The sequence below is a fragment of the Theobroma cacao genome, chromosome 9, assembly GCF_000208745.1.
Source record: "Theobroma cacao cultivar B97-61/B2 chromosome 9, Criollo_cocoa_genome_V2, whole genome shotgun sequence".
NCBI lineage: Eukaryota > Viridiplantae > Streptophyta > Magnoliopsida > Malvales > Malvaceae > Theobroma > Theobroma cacao.
Genome location: NC_030858.1, coordinates 33,298,869 through 33,316,153, shown reverse-complemented (window position 1 = coordinate 33,316,153; position 17,285 = coordinate 33,298,869). Strand labels below are relative to the sequence as shown.

At 37.3% G+C, this 17,285-nt stretch overlaps 4 protein-coding genes across 4 annotated transcripts; 2 read left to right on the top strand and 2 right to left on the bottom strand.

Moving 5' to 3' along the window:
* Positions 373-1,199, top strand: LOC108663447 (protein CLAVATA 3). The gene is made up of 3 exons (XM_018127487.1): positions 373-602; positions 710-762; positions 850-1,199. The coding sequence occupies exons 1-3, from the start codon at positions 521-523 to the stop codon at positions 1,027-1,029; spliced, it is 315 nt and encodes a 104-aa protein (XP_017982976.1). The 5' UTR covers positions 373-520; the 3' UTR covers positions 1,030-1,199.
* Positions 2,790-4,917, top strand: LOC18590225 (putative pentatricopeptide repeat-containing protein At1g68930). The gene has a single exon (XM_018127460.1). The coding sequence runs from the start codon at positions 2,871-2,873 to the stop codon at positions 3,798-3,800; it is 930 nt and encodes a 309-aa protein (XP_017982949.1). The 5' UTR covers positions 2,790-2,870; the 3' UTR covers positions 3,801-4,917.
* Positions 5,002-6,582, bottom strand: LOC18590224 (pentatricopeptide repeat-containing protein At1g05750, chloroplastic). The gene has a single exon (XM_007015632.2). The coding sequence runs from the start codon at positions 6,580-6,582 to the stop codon at positions 5,053-5,055; it is 1,530 nt and encodes a 509-aa protein (XP_007015694.2). The 3' UTR covers positions 5,002-5,052.
* On the bottom strand, positions 9,655-14,299 carry LOC18590223 (receptor protein kinase TMK1). The gene is made up of 2 exons (XM_007015631.2): positions 11,346-14,299; positions 9,655-10,472 (listed from the first exon to the last, which is right to left on the bottom strand). The coding sequence occupies exons 1-2, from the start codon at positions 13,750-13,752 to the stop codon at positions 9,964-9,966; spliced, it is 2,916 nt and encodes a 971-aa protein (XP_007015693.2). The 5' UTR covers positions 13,753-14,299; the 3' UTR covers positions 9,655-9,963.

The window sequence follows — 17,285 nt, the reverse complement described above, 5'->3', positions numbered from 1 at the left end:
CAAAATCTAGTGTGCAGTTAAAAGTGTAAAGATAGGGGCGTTTTTGTTATTCCAACTCCCTGTACTTTCCTCATTGTCTCAGTGAAAAGTAAAAAAGAAACACAAGAAAAGGATCAGAAACCATAACGGAATCCGTAAATATCACTCCTACTTTAGATAACAGGTTTTTCAAGTTCAACGATTCTCACAAAAAAAAGGACATCATGATCATTAGATACGATTACGTTGGCACGTGTCATACTTTTACCTGATACGTGTGGAGTGACGTGGTGGTGACTGTCATTTTAAGCGGCGCTGTCAGAAAACTAGAGAGACGGTGTTTTTCGTTTACTTTTTGTATACAAGGTTACAATCATTTCTCCAAAAATGGCTGCACATGCAATCATTTGCATGAGCCCTCCTTTCCAATGCTTCCCTTGTTTTAGTTCCCTCTATAAATTGGGAGCCTCCACCTCTCCTAGTTTTTACATCTTTATCTTCTCTTTATAGTTTTATCCAAGTCTTTCTTGCTAATTATCTAATGGCAGCAGCATTTACTCTAAAAGTTACAAATGGGGCATTGGTGCTGCTCTTATGCTTGCTGGCTTTGCAAGGCGTTTCTGGTCTCCTTCTTTATTCATCTTGAAGTGTTGTTTCATTTGCTTATTTGGGTTTTTGTTGTTAATGTCAGTGAGCTCTTTTTTATGTTTTACTTTGTTGTCTTTGACAGAATGCGTTTCTGGCCATGGATGCTTCTATGCAAATGCAGCACGAAATAGAAAGGTTCATTACTCTGTTTATGTTTCAAGTGTTTCTCTTTTTCTCTTTTTGATTTCATGACTTGAAAGATAAAACTCTTCATGCTTGCAGATGCTGCAGGCTGAGTTGAAGGAAAACAATGAGGTAGTCACGGGTTCACTGCATGGATCAACAAGCAGTACTGGGAATATAGAAAATTTTGTGGGATGGGAATTAAGGACAGTGCCTTCAGGTCCAGATCCATTGCACCATAATGGTGGTAGCCCTAAGAAGCCACGGATTGATCCTTAAATATCCCAGCCGCAAGAGTTTAAGCTTTGGACAATGTTTTGTTGGTGCTTTATAGTTATGATATAAGTCTAGTTAGTTTCATCTTCTCTTTTGGAGGTGTAGTTTTGTTTAGTCATGAGGAGGCTCTTCCAGGCCGTGGTCTCTTATCCTCTAGTTGTTGTCCGTTTTGACTTTTGATTATATAAATGCAAAATGTATGTATGTGCTTAACATTAATTAATATAATGTGTATTTTCCTCCGCATGTTGAGAAACCTGAACTTCATTTTGGATTTTCAAGTTATCATTTGGCCAAAAGCAAATTAGGCTACTTCACTTGCAATTAGTGATGCTGTTAACTCTGTAGACTCTGTCCCCCTCTCTTGGATTCTGGCCTGGAAAATAGAGTTTCTGATTGGGCTGCAGGCAGCTAGGAATGGAACTTGCCCTATTGAGTGGAGGAGATCCTCCCCATAAAAAAGTGCCCCCCATTGGCTCTTGAATTTTTTGTTCCTTTCAATGAAAGTATCATTTTCCATAGAAAAAAAAAAAGGACCAAGATATTGAATTTGATAGTTGATTCTAAACTTCTATTGGGAGGTTAGAAAAAGAAATGAAGGACAAAGTTGCTGTAAGAAAATTAATGACCCTTGAAAAGACTTTTACCAGAAGAAAAGCTTGCTGAGAAGTTGTGTTGGTAAACGGTGACATCAGAGAGAGAGAGAGAGAGAAGTGACTGTTGGGGGGGCGGCTGAATCAGAGTTGCAGTGCGGCAGTGTCACAGTCAAGTATGACCATTTGTAGTCATAGCACAATTTTGGATTGGAAGAGAATCAATGGAAGGTGACATTGGGGGGGTGCCGGCAGATCTGTACTGCAATAACTAACCCTGAGCTGCATTTTCCAAATCTATATTTCCCCTGATGGAAATCAAAGATTTGACAGTGATAATGCCGGGATGACCCCCTGGCGAAAATTATTCCCTTCATGTCAGGCAAGATCAGATCAGCACAAGAAGAAAGTGTCCATGTCCACAAATAATTTGTATGCATAGCTAGTTACAATGATATGGCTGCTGTGGAGCTGTCCATGGCAGGTCCGGGTGACAGTCTAAGGCCATGATTTTGAAACTCAGGTCCAGCTCATATACATGTAATCAAAGAGGACATCTAAATGGTTAGGTGATTCAAGAGTAACTACTAGGTGGATTGGATAAAATTGTGCACCTTATTCCCTTGAATTTCAAGAAACACGTGCATTGAACATTGGGTAAAATGTATTAACATTTTTTACTTTTAGTTATAATTATATATGAATATATTAATTTTTAAAATAAATACATCTTTCAAAATATGTAAACAGTATTAGTGTCTAAACGTGACATGTTTAATTTTTTTTTTTATTTTTTTCTTTTTATCTTAAGCCAGTTAGTGGTGTTTGTTGTGGAATGGTAGGTCGATGAATGGTAAGAGATTTTTTTTTATATATATAAAAAATTTTAAAATTTTAAAATAAAAAATTATAAATTATAATAAAAATATTATTATATTATTAAATTAACAAAAATATTAACGATTAATTAAAAAAATATTTATGTGTTTAATGAAAAATATTTTTTAAATTGAGTATCTATTTAAAAAATTAATAAACTAGCATATAATTATACTTATATCAAAATAGGTGGCAGTATATGTTAGCCATGAATCTTTGATTTAAGTTATCACATATGGATATATTGTTTTTCATCAAATTGAACAAAGGGTGTGAGTGTGAGCAGTCCTTTTTGGTACTTTTGTGCCGCTCGTTCATTATGCTCAATTGCTATTTCTCCCTAAGCAATACTACCTAGCATCTCTTCCGCTAATGCATGCTCCTGCCAAAACCATACCCTTCTTCGCATCCCTCCTAGATCAATGCTCCTCCACCAAATCCCTCCAAAAACTCAAACAAATCCATGCAAGGACCATCCACCTTAACATTTCAAGCCACTCCTTTATCCGGACCAAACTTCTCTCTGCCTACGCCTCATGTTCCCAAATGCGCGAAGCCCATGTCCTCTTCTTATTCTTCACTTCTCGCCAACCTACTTTCCTCTACAACTCGCTCATCAGAGCCTACACTTCTCTTAACCAATTCTCTCAATCCCTCTCCATTTTTCACCACATGATCATTGCTCAAAAGCCCTTTGACGGTTTCACCTTGCCTCTCGTTCTTAAATGTTGCGGTCAGTTATCTCATGTTACGCTTGGAAGACAGCTCCATGGAGCTGTCTTGGTTCATGGGTATTCGTCGGATTTGGCGAATAACAATTCTTTGATTAGTATGTATGGGAAATGTGGTGAACTGCAGTGCGCGAGGAAAGTGTTTGATGAAATGCCTGTGAAAACTTACGTGTCGTGGTCGGCGTTGATGACGGGGTATGAGAAGCTCGGGATGGCGTGGGACGTGTTTGCTTTGTTTGAAAAAATGGTGGAGATGGGAATGGAGGTTGATGGGGTGACTTTGACTACGGTTTTGACTACGTGTAGTCGTGAGGGGATGGTGGAAAAAGGGAAGGAGGTTTTTGAGATGATGGAGGACAGGTTTGGAGTGAAGCCTGGCTTGGAGCATTATACATGTATGGTGGATATGTTGGGGAAGGCGGGATTGGTGGAGGAAGCAGAGGAGTTGGTGATGGGAATGGAGTTGGAGAAAGATGAGGCTTTGTGGAATGCTCTGTTGGTAGCTTGTCGGATTCATGGGAAGGTGGAGGTGGCTGAAAGGGTAGAGAGAAGATTTCTGGGACGAGCTTGAATGTAGCTTTTTGAATTCTCTTTGATCTTTGTGTTGGTTACCACCTTGGCCTGGATAGGATTGTTATTGCTGGGCAAGCTATGCCTTGATGCAGATATTACACATTGAACCTAGGTGTTCAGGCAAATAATTATACAGTTAAAAGTGCTTTCTCACTCACTGGTAGTGGAAATGCAAGGGATGGTGACATCAAATCTGATACTTAATCGATGCTGGTTTGCCTTTCATATATATGTCAATTCAGGCCCTGCAAGCGCAAACTCGTTTTTCTGATGTGGGTACTAGAAGCCATTAGACCAGTGATGAGGCATTGAGGCCGTAAGAATTGCAGGCAAGGTTTTGTCTTGGATTTTGGATTTTTTGGGGAGAACCTAACATTGTGAAGATAGTCTCCTTAAATTGTGCAGGGCTCACTAGTTCACCTGGGATGGTTTTGTTTCTTCAGGGAACCTCTTGATAGCAAAATTTTCAGTACTTGTATCTTTGTGTTGTTACAAAATTACCGCCATGCACTTGTGCTCCTCGTAAATAAACATAGATATGCTCTCAACCATAACTGCATGAGTAGGTGGAATCTTTCTCTGGTTAAAGCTACTTAGTTCTACCATTCATCCCCAAGCCAATTTGGCAGCTGCTTGCAAACGAGAGGTGAAAAGGAGTCGCCTTTGCAATCGAAAACACAGCCTACATCCTTAGTGCAGCAGCATCATTGCTCCAGCTTCAAACACGCTTTTCATTTGGTAAAGCTTGGAGTAAGACAATGGCATTTTGCTATTCTCTGTTTCAAGAAGGGGGGAAGTTTCATAAAGTGGCATCATAAGTTGAGTTTCTCCATGTAATCAAAGTATTAACGCATCTTACAATTGACATATAAAATAGAATGTGACGCTTTTCTCCGTCTTTATTCATCTTCCAAAGATCAGAACAATATATTGGATCAAGAACTTCTGCCTAGCCTACTTGTGCTGACCCGTCAATAATAAGTTTGATGCCCATGGAGTGCTATAGCTTTTAACCTTTTAATGTTTTATTCTCTTGGTGCCTTATTCTCTTAATAAATATGTAGCTGTAGATGGTTTCTCGGGTCTTTTATGAAGTATCTGTGTTCATGCTTTCAGCAACTTTTATTAATCTCACATTTGCCATTAATACTATACAATTTTTTTTTATTGTTAAATAAACACAATGGAAATGATTTGCCTAACTATGAAAGAATCAAAGTTCTTTTTACTTCATAACTCGCCAATAGGTTTCAATCACTTTCATATGATTCACCTACAACAATTTCAGGAGCATACCCAGATAACAGTAAATCAAAACAGAGCAACTCTAGCATCTTGTAAATACATTCTGTTTCTAAATGTGACTTGTCACCGGCAACAAATTCATGAACACAACCACCAATCTCAATTGAACTAAAACCTGGTTTCTTTTGTATCCCAAGTGCTTTCATTCTTCTTCTAACTTTGCTTGCTCCCTCCCATCTTCCAACTGCGGCATATATATTTGCAAGAAGCACATAATTGGAATCACTACCAGGGTCCAATGCCACAAGGTTTTTCACTATCCTCTCGGCTAAGCTAATATCACCATGATTTCTACATGCAGCTAGCAAGGACCCCAATACAACTTCATTTGGCTTCATGGGCATATTTTCTATTACATCCAACGCTTCTTCCAGCTTCCCAGCGCGGCTATAAAGATCAACTATGCAACCGAAATGCTCAATCCTAGGGGATATCCTATAAACTCTTTTCATGATACCAAAGTAGCGGAGTCCTTCATCCACTAAACCTGCATGGCTACATGCAGTAAGTGCCCCAGTAAAACTGACCCCATCAGGCTTAAACCCTTCTTTCTGCATTGAATCAAAATATTTCAGAGCTTCCTCCGCAAACCCATTAACAGCAAACCCCACGATGATTGAATTCCACGACACCAATGTTCGCTTTTGCATATTGTCAAAAACTTCACGGGCAAGTTCTATACATCCGCATCGTGAATACATATCAATCAATGAATTATTTACTCTAACATTGTCCCTAAAACTTTGCTTCAAAACAAACCGATGGATCCATAAGCCAACACCAAGGGCTCCCAAATTAGCACAAGCTGTGAGAACAGCTATGATGACCACATAATCAGGCTTTACCCCAAAAATCATCATCTCTCTAAACCAATCCAACGCTTCTTCATGAAAACCCCTCCTAGCAAACCCATTAATCAGGGCAGTCCAAGAAATCACATCTCTTTGAGGCATTTCATCAAATATTTCAACCGCCTTCTCGTACTCGCCGTTCCTCATATACCCATCAACCATTGTATTCCATGACACCAAATTTTTCACCCTCATCACATCAAAAACCAACTTAGCCACTTCCACATGTCCGCATTTTGCGTACATTTCCACGAGCGCGGTGCCCACCATTACATTTTCTTTATCTAACCCCAATTTGCAAACATACCCATGAATCAAAACACCCAAAACTCCACTCTTCAACGGAAAGTCAGCACAACCGGAAAGAAGGGTAACGAAAGTGATGTGATTTGGCTCGACCTCGGAAAGTCTCATGCGCGTAAACTCTGCGGCTGCTTCGGATATTTGGCCGGCGCGGCAGTGGCGGGATATGGAAGAGGTCCATGAGACTATGTGGTCCAAGGGTTTAAGGGAGATTTGGTGGTTTGGGTTAGAAAATATGGGTTGGGTTTTGGGAGTTTGGTGGGAGACAAGATGGTTTGGCTGGGTTGCAGATGTTGGTGTTAAGGCGGGAAGAAGGCTCATGGTTTCAAATTTCCGTTCTCAAAAATGTCGGTTAATTAAGGGCGGATTTATCCACTCCCACTTGGACCTGTTGTTCATGGATCAGACACTCGTTTAGGTTCATTGTTGACGGCCCGTTTTACCTCTTTAAACCCATAAGTCCGGTTCATTATTCACGGCCCATGTTTCTTGTTCAAGTTTATAAATTCATTTTTAAATAAAATAAAACAAAATAAAATAATTTATAATTTCATTTAATTTAATGATATGTATTTAAAGAATATTAAAATTTTATTCCAACCTGTTCTTGCTCGAGGATGTTGATAATTTGGATGTTATAAGAAGATTCTTTTTACTGTTTGATAGGTACTACGTGGTAAAGTACTAAGAAACAGGCAAGAAAATGGACACCTATATAGTCATGGGGACAGGCACTCGGCCGTGATAGAGAGACCTTTGTTTTAATTTTCATATCTGTTCTCATCATTTTCTTTTTGTGACTTAAAAATCCGACCTTCGTTCGGTCCCGAAGGCTGCAAGAGTTTTGTCTTTTACTCACTTAACAGTAAACAAGTTGTTTATGCAAATAGGACTTGCAGTAAAAAAAGGAAAAAAAGAAAAGGAAATTAAGGATCTAAACATATTTTGGATGGCATGGGGATTGGGGTTCACCAAATTTCATGTACCTTGAATTTCCCTTTTCTTTTTTTTTTTATTCTAATATAAGACTTGGATCAAATATTCAGCAAGAATTTCAGTCAAATAAAGTTTGAACTTTATAAAAAAACATAAATAACAAATGGGCAAGATATGTCGAGAGGTGGCATGCATTTCAATGACCAACATGCAAATGTCTTTCCATTAATGACACCAACACAGTCAAGTCTTGGTTTACTTTAGCCAACTAGTAAGTTTAGATGGGCTCTAAATAGCCTTGAAGGATCGGCTAATTAGGATTAAGAAAAGAAATACGTCATTCTCTCCTGGTATAGGCGTTTAAAATTGCTTAGTTTTAATTTTAGTTAATTTGAGGTAGAAGAGATTTGGAATAATTCGATTCGATCTATACATTTTAAATATAAAATATAGAATTATAAAAGTTATTTGATTGTTAAATTTTAAAAATCGAATGTCATTATAATTCGACTTATAACCAAATATTATTTAAAAAAGATGAAAATTTATATTAATTACTTAATTTTGAAAAATCGAAAATCAGTTTTAAGGACAATGAGCCTACCACGATTAAACCTTAAACGATAAATTTTTTACCATAAGGTATATTTTTTTTTCTGGGTGGGGTGCGCCAGGCCCAAGCAGTAGGGCAACGCTTGGGCGACGCGCGAGAACCCCAGCAGCAAGCTACTGTTATGGGCTCTCCCCTAAAAAAATTAATTTAATATCATGTGGCCCAATGGCCCACGTATCAGATATTAAACTGACAAGAACAGATACTACACATGATCTTAGCCAAAAGGTGTATTTAAGTTAGCTTAACAACTTAATTAGCATCACACGCCAAGAAGGGTTTAATGAAAATCCAGCGTTATGTTGCAGGCCGTGGTCTTGGGTGATGTGCACCTTACAACTAATGGTGTAGGGTGTTGCCTACGACAAGAAGCACATGAACATTGAGGAACCATTGATAGTTTGTAACAGTTGTTGAGTGTGACAAAACACCAACAACTTAGGATCCTTTCAATATTTAGGAAAATTATTTTTCTTTAACGTATGGAACAGTTAATAAATATATATGGGACAGGAATGCTGCAAATGTTTTCTTCCTTGCTAAGTTAGGTCACATCATAATATAAATACACCTTAGGATAAGGAACATGAACTTGGGATACTAACCAGAAGAGAAACTAATTAAAGCTGCAGTTGCATGAACGAAATTGGAAGAGATACTTCACACTCGGCTCCATGGGTGTTAATCAGTAGTTAAAAACACACAGTGGGGTCATATGTTAAATGGGAACAAAGCTTGGCTCATGCATTTGCACATGCCTTTCCCAGTTGTGATGAAAAGACTAGAGAGTCATGCTTGCCACATGAATCTGTAGCCATGAATGAGGCCTTTTCAAGAAGAATTTGGTAGAGTTTGAATAATTGCAGTCAGCAGATTGACTAGGGATGGGCGGCTGAAGAAAAAGGTGTTATCCTTTGGTGAGACAAAATGGGGGAAATGTCTTTCGAGGAAATTGAAACTTAAATGGCGGACGACTTTACAGTTTTACAAAATCAATGTGATAGAAAGCACCATGTGAAACTATAATAACTGATAATAATGTATTGTATAATCTTAAGGGAGAAAGAGCAGAAATTAGATATTTCTCGGGGAAGTTCTAAAAATACATACAATAACTGAGCTTTGGGCATGCATGAACCTTCTTCCAATTCTATTTCATTGTCCTAACATATATTCAACTCCTGTGGAAAAGAAAGCCTGTGACGGTGTATCGTGGTTGCTTAGATAGCCAACCTTCGTCAGGTAACTCCTTCGACGTTAACAGCATGTGAACAAAGGACTTTTACAAGTGGGGCAGAGTGGAGATTTTAAAAAGAAGCACCCCAAATGATTTACTGCTAATCAGTCGCCTCGGCCATTTTCAAATCTTTGATTCTGATTGAAGTTATGTTCTCTTATAGAAACTGCACAAGTGGCAATTTCTAGAACAAAAGTCTCACCAAATATTGATCAACGTTTGACAATAGTCTCATATGATATCTCCCCTGTCAATTATTTCACACCACTCTGTCCACAACATTACGTGCATGACCTTATTTCGTTTGAAATCTGTATCTAACAGTGTAATATCAAAGCAGCCTGTATCAGCATTTATAAAGGTCAAACTTTGCACGACCAAGATATAACCTAAAACATTAGTCAGCCTTTATTCCTTTTAGGACAAAAGAGGTTCTGGTGGTGTTCATTTGACTTTTCCGAGTCCTGATACAGTTACCATGTCACAATGCTGGTGATAGAAAAGGAATCAAGCATCAATTTATCTCAGCTAAGCCTTAATCCCAAAACTAGTATAGGAACCAGTTAATTAGCCTGTTTCCCACTCCACTAGATTAAAGGGCTATGTCTTATGAAATCAAGAAGTACCTGTGACCTGAAATTGACTTTGCTTCAAATGGCATCAATTCTTTACACTGCAACAAAAAATATAACTGACACACAGCCTAAGGAATAATGAAGCAATATTGAAACCAGTGTCTCTCTATCTACACCACCGTACACAAGACATGTTCCATGCCTCAACAAAACGAAAGTAAATTACTTGTACCATATGCAACAATCTAAAGAAGATGTTTGACATGGTATCCCAGAGCACTGAAACATATCACTGGCAACCAGATTGGTCAACTTATTCCTTGCTGTAGGCTTACCTTCCATCATCGACCATCAGCAGATGTGAAGGAGTCTGCAAATCCAGTAGGCTTCGCTGGAATACTTCCTTTGCTATCATCCAGACTTGCATAGCTCAGGCCTTGGCTTTCTGCTGCCTGCCAAACTTTCAACATTTGGGAAAGTGGCTGGCTGTAATCAATGCCTGAATGACACTCTGATTCATCATGAACTGGTTTCCACATCTCAACTAGGGGTGCCAGCACATTCACTGCATGGCCCATGTCAGGCCGATGATAAGGCTCCCTCGCAGTGCAGTGCCCAGCTAGTTCAGCTATGGTGGCAATGCTCTCATAGGTTTCATCATTCACTTCAAGGGCTGGATCAATTGCAGCCATAAGCTTCTCCTTGTTTGATTTGATTCGCCAAAACCACTCAGCCAAGTAACGGCTTTCCTCCGAGCGGTCCTCATCAAGTGCTGTCAATCCAGTCAGTAGCTCCATCAACACAACCCCATAGCTGAAGACATCAACTTTAGTAGTGATTTTCCCCATCACTGCAACCAACAGAACTTAATTTAATAGGAAACCCATCAAAGTGAAATTAAATAAACAAATAAAGTGTGAAAAAAAATGGTGGTGCCTTCTTGAGAACTACATCCTATTTGGTGGTGAAGAAAAGCAATATCTAAAAATTTGAAGTGCAATTTAACAGCATAGATCAGATAAAAATACAACAAATATAACATAAAAGTATGCTTCCTATAAAATGTATATAAATGCAACGTTTATGCTACGTCATTGTCGAAAATCATTCTTGTCAGCAATAAGAGGAAACAATTACTGAGTTTCCACACTTTAGCAGAAAAACATGAAAATATATCAGTATTTTAAACAAATTAAAATAGAAAAAAGATTTTTGCAAGATCTGAAATAAAGATTGGTGTTTTCTTACAAGAACAGTGCACTGAAAATATTAGCAACGGTAACAGGAAGAAAGAAGATAAAAATGAAATCAACTTGTAAATACAAATAACCATTTTAATGTGTTCTAAGATGATCAAATATGACAGAAAATGGTTAAAAGGTTTAATGTCTTTTCTGCTGGGAAGATATTGTGTATACAGATGCTGTAGCATGATAAGCACGTTGACAATAGGGGGGAAATGAACTCAATGTTACTCATGGAGCCAGCTGGTTAAACAGAAGCAAAGTAGACCAAAGGTTTTATGCAACTAAAATGAAACAAAGTATAAGACAATAAAGTCTAAAATCAAACCCTACAACAATGAAGGATCAAAACAATATGTTTAATTTTGCAGTGTAAAGCAAGCAGCTAGATTCAAACCAAAAAGAAATATGAACTAACAAACTAAAAAAAAAATAACAGAATAAAAGTTACAGTGGAGAAACAAAATTAGATCGCTCACCAGCATATTCAGGTGCTAGGTATCCAAATGTTCCAGCAAGCCTAGTTGCCACAGACTTCTCTCCATCAGGTGCAAGTTTCACCAACCCAAAATCTGAAACTTTTGCTCGAAAGTCATCATCTAGAAGGATGTTGGAAGACTTGAGATCTCTGTGTATAAAAGTTTGTCGGGCCAAGTTATGCAGATATTCCATTCCTCTAGCAACATCCAATGCAATAGTGAGCCTTCTTCTCCAAGATAGAGGTTCCAATTTCAGGTTCTTCCAATGGAACAGATGCTTGCTCAGAGCACCCTGAGGCATATACTCATAGACTAGAAGCCTCTCATTGCCTTCAATAGAATAACCCAAAAGAGAAACCAGATGCCGATGCCGGACCTTAGAAAGTACAGCAATTTCAGACTGAAATTCATCCAATGCTTTACTGCTTATAACCCCAGCCTCCATCCTCTTAACAGCTAGTTTTGTTCCATCTTCCAGTTCACCCTTGTAAACAGTCCCAAACCCACCACGGCCAAGCTCATTTTCTTGAGCAAAGTCCTTGGTCCCTTTTCGGAGTACTTGAACAGATATGACCAAGTTTCCAGCCTCAATGACATGAGAATTTTGTGTTGCACTGCTATTACTACTCCCAGAACTTGTTGCAGTTTTACTAAATAAGCTTCCAGTGGTGTTATTGGAAACTGCTATCTTTACCATGTTTTCAGGATCTGATGGGTCTTTAGGATGAACCACTATGGAACTAGAAGCCTCAGAAGCTCTTTTTCTCTTCTTACAACAGCATATAGAAAATAGAATCACTAGGAGAACCATGATAGCAATAGCTGCACTTCCAGCCACAATTACCAGTTTGAATCTTTGGAAACCATTGGATTGGGATTCAACTTGTTTGGCAGTAGCAGTAGATGAATGAGAATTCTTATCTCTATCCGGGGATGGTGATCTGCTGGATGGTGGTGACTCTGTATCACCTGATTGATCGTTTGGTGGAGATTCTGAACTTGCAGGAGGTGGACTGCCAGTAGGGGAAGCAGGTTCCTTTGTCTGATTAGCAGTCAACAGAGGATTTCCTTCGATGACAACCTTCACGCTGTCCCGAAATTTGGGGAATGGAGGCTCAAGATTGTTTCCACTTAGATCCAATGTTCTCAAACTTTCGAGTTCAGTAAAGTTGTCAGGAACAGTACCGTGTATGCTGTTTCCCCCCAGCCTAATTTCAATCAATGAATCTAACTTAGCAACTGCCGGACTAAGTGTACCACTAAGGTTATGTCTAGGCAAATTGATAATAGAAACCTGAGATTTTGGATTGCAACTCAATCCCATCCACGGCCCAGCACAGGGTTCGTTACCAGACCATTGAAAAGCAAGATTTAAAGGGTAAGTCATACCACTAAGAAAACCCAAAAGTGCAGTAACTTCTGGGGCACATGAAATCCCAGGTTCAGATTGACAAAATGAATTGGAAGCATAAGAGATATTACCAGCCTTAAACTTTGGTATCGGACCCATCAGCTGATTATTGTTCAAGACCAAGTTATCCAGCTCCATATTGGCCAGGCTCTCAGGAATCAAACCAACAAGCTGGTTTCTATTGAGATTGAGATCCTTCAAAGAAGTCAAATTCCCAATATTCTCTGGGATTGTCCCTGTGAACTGATTCCCATGAAGCCAAAGCTGTGTCAAAGACACCATTTTGGCAACCACATCAATAGGACCAGTCATCCCTCCACCATCTTGATCATTCAACCACAAAATCTGCATCAGAGACTCTCCAAAACTCGCCGGAATCTCACCAGACAATCTGTTATAAGAAAGTTTCAGTGCTACAAGAGATGGCAACTTCCCTAGAAAATCAGGCAATGGTCCAACCACATTGCAGTTAACCAAAGAAAGGTTTGTCAATTGAACTGAATTTTCCAATTCCTTAGGAATAGACCATCCAGTACTCTTATTGAACGGGTTATAATCCAAAGCCAAGACACGTACAATGCTAAGCCCATCAAAAAAATCAGCTGGAATAGTATCAAATTCATTGTTATCCAAGTAAGCAAACTCTAACTCTGATAAACCACTGAAGGTTGGTACTTTGCCATTAAAGTGATTCTTTTGAAGCCCCAAATTAAAGAGCTTTGTAAGCTGGTTGAGGTTTTGAGGAAGAGGTCCACTGAGACCAAGATTTTGGACCTGAATTTGAGAAACTCTATCACCAGAGCAGAAGACGTGAGGCCAAGGAGGCGGACCACAGGGATCATCTCCATTATCAGGCCACTTAAGTAGCTCTGGATTATCCAATCCTTTCTTGAAATCATTCAAGATTTTCAAGTCATTGGGATCTGTAGCACTATAAACTAGTGTAAAGAAACAAAACAAAACACCAAGACAGAACCTTTGAGGATCACATTCCATGGCAAAGGTTGTTCCTTTTCCAAAGAAGAAACAGGAGAAAAGAACTTAACAAACTCCAATGCAGTTTCAAAAACCAACATGAGAATTTTAACAGTTATGACATTTGCAGAAGCAAAAGACAAGACACCGATTCATAATTGTGTTTAAAAAAAGACTCAGAAAGACAGAATCTGGAACTGATAAGCTAAGTTCACAAACAAGAAAGAGAGAGAGTAGCTTGGTACTGAAGGTTGAAAAAAACCCAGATTTAACACAATGGATGTTTTTTTAAAATAAAACCCAGGTGAAGAAAGAGACGGGGAAGTGTAAGGGAAAGAGATTATGTTGTGGTTTTGTTGAGTGAGATCATTTGGACCCTCAAAAGCCGAGCAAGATTTATTACCAGTAAAAAGGAAAGTGTCTCACTCTCTCTCTTTCACTTGCTTTCTCTTCCTTTTTGTTGTTTTTTCATTAATTTTGGGTTGGTGAAGATGAAGGTTTTTGCCCTTGAAATGTGGCATCAGAGCTGGGAGAGACCCAGTGACCGACACAGATGATGTACATAAAAGGCATACTCATAATTGTAGACAAATACACAGCAAAGAATACACAGAAAAGATCGAAGCAGAGAATTAATGTGGGGTTTGTGGGTCCCACATAAGAGAGTTGAGACTCTACTCTGCCAGATAACAAGTTTAGAATAGATAGCGAGTCTTTCTAATTTGTTGAAACCCAACATTCAAACTACCATATTCTAATAGGAAGTTAGAAATTGTAATTAAGGTTTTAAGCTATTTTTATTTTTAATTTTAAGTTTAAGGATAAATTTGATTGATGAATCCTTCGAATTTAAGAAATTGACTAGGGGTTTATGTTTTGGCATCAATCTTCAATATGTACTTACTTGAAAAAAGGACTTTAGAACAAGGACAAATATATATATATGCTTTAATTAATGATTGTGCAAAGAGGGAATTTTACAACAATTTGAAACCGATGATATAGAAAGTCATTAGTCAGCACGAGGGCCCATTTGTTTAATCAAATCGTCATTCTTAGTCAGTGGAGCAAACCTAGGACGATTTCAGCATTTCGATTACCTCTCCAACCAAAAAATCTCATGAGAAAATTCTAGAGTTTATAAGGTCAAATGTCAGCAATATTTTTTTTTATACGAGTAAAAAGATATTTGAATATAATTTTTTGATATATATATTTATTATTAAATTAAATATTTGAATTCTTTTTAAATATTAATCATATATTCGTCGATGGAACATTTATATGTATATATTATGTTATACTTATTCCAAATAGTAACTTTAATCTGGCATCCTAAGTCACTTATTAGAATCTTAATTTATAATATATTACAGTTAAGATTTCGTTTTTACTTTCAAAAAGTTATTACATAGATTTGACAAATCTAAATATAATATGTGAATAAAAAATAACTATGTGAATAATTATGACAAAGTCACTACTTAATAATAATATAATGTGGTGCGGAATTATCAGAAGACAGTCCTTTGTTTACCCCTTTACAGCATGCTCAAGTTGGAAGATGTTCAAAGGGTTGCTCTTGATTTAAGAGTTGCTATCATGTACCTTGCTTGATTTGGTCGAAAGTATTATTACATTCTCTATATATCTTTCATGCTTTGCCTTACAAGTCCCGTCCTCACCGACAAATACCCAAAATTTTTCAATAGATTATAAGCCAAAAAGGGGAAGAAAACAAACACTACACTCAGGTACAGACGGACAGACAGACAGAGTGGAGTGGTACCACATGACACTATTGAAAGTAAAAAAAATCTCTAGGTTTAATATACAAAAAAATTCTAAACAATTTAAATAAATTTTTATATTTTTATTTTAAATCAAATAAACTTTTATAATTTTTATTTTGAGTTAAATAAGTCTTTTTGATTAATGATAGATGATTAATTTAGTCAAAATATTATTTATTATTTTAGGCCATGTGACATTGACGTAGTATATTAAAATATCATAGTTGATTATGATGTGGTATATTAGTGTATCATAATTAATGATAATATGATATGCTAACTTGACATAATAATATGATCATGTGATATTTTTCACTCTTCACATTAATGTCATATCAGTGTCATATGAATATAAAATGATAAGTGACATTTTTACTAATAATAATTAGTCAGTCATTAGTAATAAAGGTTTATTTGATTCAAAATAAAAAAAAACGAAGGTTTGATTAAATACAATAAAAAATAAAAACTTATTTGAATATTTTTAAATAGTTTAGAAACTTATTTAAACATTATGTCAAATCTCTATTAATTATACTACTTATGCTAGAGTTTTATATAATTAATGATACTAATGAACCCACTAAAATTTTTGTAATTTTCTAAGAAACGGAGTTAAACACTCTAAATCAAAATAAATTTAATAATGACACTATTCAAAAGAATTCCTGAATTGGTCCTTGGCTGGCTGCACTCCTCTGAAAAGTTACTACTAATATGCTGATAGCAAAAGACATTTCATTACCATTCACCAATAATATCCAAAGATTTATTACTTTGATTTAGTTTCTCCGGTCAAAATGATGAAGCAGATAAGCATATATGTATTTTTGGTGTGAAGAAAACGGAATGAAGGTTGTTCATTTCACTATCCTTTCTTCCCATCCACTTGCCCAGTCCGAGACAAAATCACATGCCTCAAGGGCATCATGCCCTGTCCAATTGGTAACAACCAAAAGTGAGAGCAGGACCATTTAGGAAAAGAGCCACATCTTCCTTCTGTCTTACCATTATGATACTAGGCCAATTAGCAATGCCTTTTTATTTTTAGTAAACAAAACAAACCCCATCTTTGGAGAGAATACCTGTTTATTCATAGTGTTTCATTATAGTATTGCAATCATGTTAATTAACAATTCTGAGGATTTTAATTTTTCATTCAAACTTTAAAGGCTACCCATATCAAACACCTTTAAGCATCAATTTGGGAACCCTTTTTTGCTTTTATCCCAAATTAAAGGAGTGTTGAATCAGATTATGCAGATTTTCTTCACTGTGACCCTGGGCTAATATTTTTCTTCTATCTATTCTTTTGGTTGCATGGACAGTGAGTGGCCAGGGGTGGGGTCCAGAGCCGTTATTCCTGACTTGTGAGAAAATCCCAAAGGGGAGGAGAGCCACAAATTCAGTATCCACTGCAACGGAAAATAGTTATCAAATCCATTTTATCCAAAGCCGGGGACTAAAATATTGACAAAATGAAATGAACCACACTCTTCTTCTTAGCTTTACCATTGAAATATAAAGACAATTATTCTTACTGATGCTTCCCAAGTAAGATCCTGAGCACACCACATTCTTGTTTCTTAGCTTTTGTTTGCATTCGTGTGTGCAGGAATTTTGGGAATAATTATACTATTTATGAAATGTAAGAATAAAACAGAAGAAAGCTTGAAGCTGCATTTGAAATCCTCTTCTTTACAAAAAGTGCCACTTGCTGTTAGAATCATAAGGTTTCGCTTCTTCCTTCTCAGTCAATTT

Bases quoted from the DNA above. Each gene is read 5' to 3' on its own strand.
- LOC108663447 (XM_018127487.1), top strand. From the start codon at position 521: ATGGCAGCAGCATTTACTCTAAAAGTTACAAATGGGGCATTGGTGCTG. The intron at 603-709 runs GTCTCCTTCTTT...TGTCTTTGACAG, and splicing joins GGCTTTGCAAGGCGTTTCTG to AATGCGTTTCTGGCCATGGA. The intron at 763-849 runs GTTCATTACTCT...TCATGCTTGCAG, and splicing joins ATGCAGCACGAAATAGAAAG to ATGCTGCAGGCTGAGTTGAA.
- LOC18590223 (XM_007015631.2), bottom strand. From the start codon at position 13,752: ATGGAATGTGATCCTCAAAGGTTCTGTCTTGGTGTTTTGTTTTGTTTC. The intron at 10,473-11,345 runs GTGAGCGATCTA...TGTTGGTTGCAG, and splicing joins CCTAGCACCTGAATATGCTG to TGATGGGGAAAATCACTACT.
- LOC18590225 (XM_018127460.1), top strand. From the start codon at position 2,871: ATGCATGCTCCTGCCAAAACCATACCCTTCTTCGCATCCCTCCTAGAT.
- LOC18590224 (XM_007015632.2), bottom strand. From the start codon at position 6,582: ATGAGCCTTCTTCCCGCCTTAACACCAACATCTGCAACCCAGCCAAAC.